Genomic DNA, 6,793 nt, shown 5'->3' with positions numbered 1-6,793 from the left:
CCCGATGAAAGGATGAGAACAAACACTGACATGTTAGTTCTATTCTTTCAGGCTATCTCTATCTCTAGAGTCACTCACACATCTTATCTATAGAATGCAGCTCAGTCAGACAGACATTTGTCCACATGCATCACTAATCATAACTGGAATGCTGTTTTGGTTATATCATCAAGACATTATCAATTGTCAGCTTCAAGCATCTCTATTAAAACCCATGTCCTCTACACCCAGACATCTCTATTAAACCCATGTCCTCTACACCCAGACTATCTCTAGTAAAACCATCCTCACACCCAGACTATCTCTAGTAAAACCCATGTCCTCTACACCCAGACTATCTCTAGTAAAACCCATGTCCTCTACACCCAGACTATCTCTAGTAAAACCCATCCTCTACACCCAGACTATCTCTGTAAAACCCATGTCCTCTACACCCAGACTATCTCATTAAAACCCATGTCCTCTACACCCAGACTATCTCTAGTAAAACCCATGTCCTCTACACCCAGACTATCTCTAGTAAAACCCATGTCCTCTACACCCAGACTATCTCTAGTAAAACCCATGTCCTCTACACCCAGACTATCTCTAGTAAAACCCATGTCCTCTACACCCAGACTATCTCTGTTAAAACCCATGTCCTCTACACCCAGACTATCTCTATTAAACCCATGTCCCTCACACCCAGACTATCTCTAGTAAAACCCATGTCCTCTACACCCAGACTATCTCTAGTAAAACCCATGTCCTCTACACCCAGACTATCTCTGTTAAAACCCATGTCCTCTACACCCAGACTATCTCTAGTAAAAACCCATGTCCTCTACACCCAGACTATCTCTAGTTAAAACCCATGTCCCTACACCCAACTATCTCTGTTAAAACCCATGTCCTCTACACCCAGACTATCTCTAGTAAACCATGTCCTCACACCCAGACTATCTCTAGTAAAACCCATGTCCTCTACACCCAGACTATCTCTGTTAAAACCCATGTCCTCTACACCAGACTATCTCTAGTAAAACCATGTCCTCTACACCCAACATCTCATTAAAACCCATGTCCTCTACACCAACTATCTCTGTTAAACATGTCTCTACAACCCAGACTATCTCTTAGTAAAACCCATCCCTATGTCACATTACTATACTATTGATCTACTGGACTAATACAGCTTGATAGCTCATTGAAGAGTGATTCTCCACAGAGGCAGCTGGGGAGGAGTCAGCAGAAGGTCCAGCAGAGATTCCAGGAGAGAGAGGAGGAGCTGAAGGAGCTCCAACAGGCTGTGGAGTCTCTCAAGGTGAGTCTTGTTGACCAGAGGAGACACACCAGTTCACTTCTCTCCTCCAGTCCAATCCTACTGACCCTATTGCTGGGAACAGGCTGTCTAGACCCCTTTCAGACAATGGACTGCTTAATGTAACCGACAGGATATGAACCCAGGTCTACTGCGGGAGAAACCAACATCTTGACCGTTACACCTAGAGGACAGTCCCCATTGGGCCGACACTGATTTTGAAGTCGTAAGCGGGCCTACCTCATCACATAACCATGACAGACTCGTGTCCCCTATACATTAACATGGAGCTCTCTCTCTCTCTGTCAAATGGGTTATATTGGCATGGGAAACAGATGTTTACATTGGTCAGGATCTGCTTCTTGCTTTGGTCTTGGGAACAGGACACCATTGAAAGGAGTGATTTCTGGGATAGTGTTAAGTGTGGAGGTGGAGCAAGTTGAAGACTCCTGGTGTTTGTGATGCCCGCCGTTTGGTACGACGCAGACCCGGTGGTGAGCGTGGTGAAACAGTGGAGTCACTGTCAGTCCTTTTGAGTTTTGAGTCTTTACCCGACAAAGTCATGTTAGGATATATCAGTTATCCTGTTAGAGTCTTTGTGTTGAATCCACTGAGCTGTTTCAGGTGCAACGTTTATGGTCAAGTTGCAGCAGTTTGTAGGAGGGAGATTCCAAGATGTGGGAAGTGTGCAGGAGGTCATGGGATAGAGGATTGTGTTGTTTTGGTTTATAAAGTTGTGTGTCAACTGTAGGGGTGTCCGTGTTGCTGGGGATCAGAAGTGTCCGGTGAGAGAGAGGCAGGTTGAGGTGGATAGAGTCAGAGCATTGCAGAAGGTGTCGTATGCTGAGGCAGTGAAGAAAGTAGAGGAGGATGGGTCAAGGTTGAGAGATCCTGAGAGGATCCCTGTGAGTAGTAGATCTGTGCAGCACAGAGGGATAGGCCAACGAGTGATATCTGCTTCAGTAAGGTTGGCTTCTTAGCGTTCATAGCAATGGTTATCAACTGTACCGCAGAAATGGAACCTAAATCACAGGAAATAGATGTTGTGGTGGCAGCTGCAGAGAAGTATTTGGTCATACGAGATTTGACTTCAGAAGAGTTCCAGGTTGGGTTGAGTGGTGGTGTCCCGTCCTCCCGGGCCGTTGGCATGGTGCAGGAGCAGATAGGGTCAAAGCAGTTGAATGGGGTAGTGGGTTTTTAATGAGTGTAGGGTTAGTTGGAAGGCTGTTTTTGTTGTTGTATTATATATTTTTAATTAAAATGTTCGTTTCCCCTTTTCCCATTTTGTATCACAAAGTATCATGGTTTTATATTATAGTCCAGTTGGGGGCGGTAATACAACATATTGGATTCCAACAGTTGTTAAACTCCAAAGAAGAAGAAACGTTATATTATGTCTATGTATAGTGTTGTAACGATGTCTCTCTCTCTCTCTCATTCCATCACTTTTGCTGTAGTTGGTTGTGTGGGTCTCTGATTATGAATGGGGTGCTGACAGACAATCGTTGATGGATATTCATAGAGCTCTGATCAGGACGACAATTGATTATGGGTGTATAGTTTATGGAACAGCGGCAAAGACTTGTCTTCAGAAGCTGGACAGAATCCACTATATAGCTTTAAGGATATGTATTGGTGCATTTAAATCAACATCTGTATGTGTCTTACTAGTAGAGGCAGGTGAGATGCCTTTGGATATACGGCGTAATAAATTGTCATTCGCTTATTGGGTTGAAAGGCTGTGAGGTTGATCATCCCACTGCTACTGTTCTAGATGACTGTGGGAATATACTAGTAGACAAGGCTGTGGTTTTGGTTGGACAGTTGGAAAGCTTGCTGATGAGAGTGGTTTGAGGGAGTTGGAGGTTGGCCCTTCTGTGGTGATAGGGGATGTTCCTCCATGGTTACTCCCAGATCCTGTTGTTGATCTAACCTTGGTAGAGAAAAGGAAAGATTGGTCAGAAGTCAGTGATGAAGGGAAACTGGTTGACAGTTGAACTGTTGGTGATAATAGTTGTCCTCCAGTGGGTGGAGGACGTACAACCTGTTAGAATTATAGTATGCTCAGATTCTCTGTCTGTATTGAATAGTTTATCATCTGGTAAATCTAATAGGAGTGACCTACTATTGGAGGTATCAATGGTATTATGGAGAATTGAGAGAATGGGTGTAGTAGTGAGATTCTGCTGGGTCCCAGCACATTCAGGTGTGGAAGGGAATGACATTGTAGACCAGTTAGCTAAAAGAGCTTTGAAACAAGATATAATTGATATAAAATATATAATTACCTTGTCAGCTCAGAGATTCAATCCAGCAACCTTTTGGTTACTGGGCCAACGCACTAACCACTAGTCTACCTGCCGCCCTTTCACAGATGCCTAGTTTACGTTTACATGTAAGTCATTTAGCATATACAGGTTTTCGTAGTAACGGAGACTCCAGTGGGTAAAGGCTTGGAGGGCTCATCCCAGGAAATATTTGCCTGTTTCTGGGGAAGAGGCACTGATCAGGGAGGAAGTTCAGGGGGCAGACTGGGGAGGAGGAGGACGGTACTGTGCCAATGGAGGATGAATGTCTCTGGGCTCTGAGGGGTGGGTTAGGAAGAACTGGGAAGGAGTGTCACAAGTGGTGGTGTCGAGGCTGACAAAGTGGAAGTGGCTCCTCTCCCAAGTGTCACACAGAGGGAGGGTGCTGATCATCAACCACTTGGCAGCATCCTCCCTATGGCAGAAACTTGCCATTCTCAACCCCCCGGTGGTCTGCTTGTGGACCTGAAGAGCAATTTAGTTAATTATTATCTGGTCATCACTGGCTGAGGGTGTCGGTGCTGTACCTGCCTGTCTAGGAGGGGGACAAGGCCTGATGGACCTGGAGAGCAGGTTGGCAGTGTTCTGAATCAAAGTGGTGCAGAGGCTACTGTACCTACTGTCTGTCTCTGTCTCTGTCTCTGTCTCTGTCTCTGTCTCTCTGTCTCTGTCTCTGTCTCTGTCTCTGTCTCTCTCTCTCTCTCTCTCTCTCTCTCTGTCTATCTATCTCTCTCTCTCTCTGTCTCTCTCTCTGTCTCTCTCTCTGTCTGTGTCTCTCTGTCTCGCTCTCTCTCTCTCTCTCAACAGTGCTCTGCACAAGCAGCAGTGGAGGACAGTGATCAGATCTTTACTGAGCTGATCCGCTCCATTGAGAGAAGGCGCTCTGAGGTGAAGGAGCTGATCAGAGCCCAAGAGAAGGCTCAAGTGAGTCAAGCTGAAGGACTCCTGGAGCAACTGAAGCAGGAGATAGCTGAACAGAGGAAGAGAAGCACTGGCTGGAGCGAGCTCTCACACATAGAGGATCACATCCATTTCCTCCAGGTAACTAAACTGTCTTGTTACATGTGATATGAAATTAACTTAATGTGAAAACTATTCATCTCAATCATTATGTTGTCCCACGCCTCTGTCCGTCCCTCCCCCCCTCGTCCGTCCTCTCTCTCTCTGTCCGTCCTCTCTGTCCGTCCCTTCCTCATCCCCTGTCCTTTCCCCCCGTCCTCCTCCCCCTCTCTGTCCGTCCCTCTCTCCCTCTCTCTGTCCGTCCCTCTCCTCCTCTCTCTGTCCGTCATCTCTCTGTCCGTCCCTCTCTCCCTCTCTCCTCTCCTCTCTCGTCCGTCCCTCTCTGCCTCTCTCTGTCCGTCCTCTCTCTCTCCCTCTCTCTGTCCGTCCCTCTCTCTGTCCGTCCCTCTCGCTCTCTAATCCCTCTCTCTGTCGCTCTCTGCCCCCTCCCTCTCTCTGTCTCCAGAGTTATCAGTCCTCTCCAGTATCAGTGTATCTTCAGACCTACCCGCGCATCGTTGTCCATCCTCTTCAGTACTTTGGAGATGTGAGTAAGACTGTGTCTCAACTTGTGTCTCAACTGAGAGAGAAACTAGAAGACTTCCTTAAAGGAGAATGGACCAAGATCTCCACTACAGGTGTGTTGAAATAATAACAACATCACTTTAGACCATTGAAAGTTCCCTACTAGTCATATACATGTGGAATATGGTATGATGATAACATTCCCTCTCTCTGTCAATGTGTTTTGTGTGTCTGTAGTGAATATAGTGGATGTTGTACTGCCTCCAGAGCCCAAGACCACAATGTGAGTCTCTTTATTGTGAAGTAACTAACAGTCTCTTTTTACTGACACTCCTAACAATCCCTCTCGAAATATATAGCAATAGTAGATCTAATCAAAGACTGGGTATCTATCTGACTCCTCATATTTCTCTGATTGTGATCTCTGCTGTGCTCTAATCAAAGACAGGGTAGATACAGTATCTGACTTAACTTATTGTTCTAACTCCCCTCATTGGTCTCTGCTCTGCTTTTCTCACAGATTCCTGTCAGTTCACACTGGACCCAAACACAGCACACACACACATGTCTCTGTCTGAAGGGAAAGAAAGGTGACCTATACAGGCCAAGTCCAACCATATCCTGATCATCCAGACAGATTCACCAACCAGTACCAGGTCTTGTGTAGAGAGGGTCTGTCTGGACGCTGTTACTGGGAGGTGAAGTGGGGTAGTTATGTTATTACAGCAGTCTCATATAAAGACATCAGCAGAACAGAGACAGATAATATATTTGGATCAAAGTCCTGGAGTTTACAATACTAAAGAGGTGGTTATTGGTTCAGACACAATAATGTTGAGCTAAATTATCAGGCCACAGTCCTCCAGAGTAGCAGTGTACCTGGATCACAAGGCAGGTACTCTGTCCTTCTACAGTGTCTCTGACACAATGACCCTCCCCAGAGTCCAAACCACATTCACTCAGCCCCTCTATCCTGGGTTTCATCTCTGTGGTACTGCTGAGCTGGTTAAACTGTATTAGGGTCCACATAGATACTAGTCATGCTGGTGAGTCTATAGCTGAGCTGGTTAAACTGTAGTAGGGTCCACATAGATACTAGTCATGCTGGTGTAGTCTATAGCTGAGCTGGTTAAACTGTGTAGGGTCCACATAGATACTAGTCATGCTGGTGGTGATGGTCCCCAGATGTGATGAGTTCATTCTGCTCTGTTTTATGTTCGATATGATTTGACTGATTTAAATCTTTCAGATGTTATGAATAAAAATTCAATACATTCATATTTTTTTAAGTGCAATGTTTTAATCTTGTACATTTCCATGAATCATGATGTGTGGTGTTGATGTATATTGGTTCTCATTCAGAACCATTGATATGTTTTCTCAATTTGTTCTCTGTCTCTATGTAATTCTCCTCAGTGGCATTGAACAGGTAGTATCACTAACTAATTTAGCTGTATGGGATGAACACAGATTAATCCTAGTCCTAGACTAAAAAGTATGTTCAATGTAGATGTCCGGGAAACCGGCCCTAAATTTAGCATCTTTCATCCTCCCATACTGCTCAGTCAAGCAACATTAAACATGTCCAGTAGGTGGTGCTATTGACCAAACAATAAAACCATCAGATATCTTGACTTGCCGCTCAGTATATCAGTATTGTTCA

General features: G+C 45.1%; 1 protein-coding gene and 2 pseudogenes across 1 annotated transcript in view; 2 read left to right on the top strand and 1 right to left on the bottom strand.

Moving 5' to 3' along the window:
- The window catches only part of LOC112067800 (tripartite motif-containing protein 16-like), a 53,018-nt pseudogene extending 51,327 nt beyond the window's left edge, over window positions 1-1,691 (bottom strand).
- LOC111971778 (tripartite motif-containing protein 29) overlaps window positions 1-5,417 on the top strand; it is a gene marked incomplete at its 5' end in the record, with an annotated part of 82,935 nt that extends 77,518 nt beyond the window's left edge. The window contains 2 exons of the mRNA XM_070446334.1: window positions 5,072-5,243; window positions 5,368-5,417. Coding sequence (XP_070302435.1) covers window positions 5,072-5,243; window positions 5,368-5,417 — 222 coding nt within the window. The remainder of the gene's footprint in view (window positions 1-5,071; window positions 5,244-5,367) is intronic.
- A 184-nt stretch (window positions 5,418-5,601) lies between these two features.
- Window positions 5,602-6,336, top strand: LOC139028567 (stonustoxin subunit alpha-like; annotated as a pseudogene).
- The last annotated feature ends 457 nt before the right edge of the window (window positions 6,337-6,793 follow it).

Source organism: Salvelinus sp. IW2-2015, linkage group LG13, assembly GCF_002910315.2.
Source record: "Salvelinus sp. IW2-2015 linkage group LG13, ASM291031v2, whole genome shotgun sequence".
In the NCBI taxonomy this organism is placed as follows: domain Eukaryota; kingdom Metazoa; phylum Chordata; class Actinopteri; order Salmoniformes; family Salmonidae; genus Salvelinus; species Salvelinus sp. IW2-2015.
This window is presented reverse-complemented; position numbering and strand designations above follow the sequence as displayed.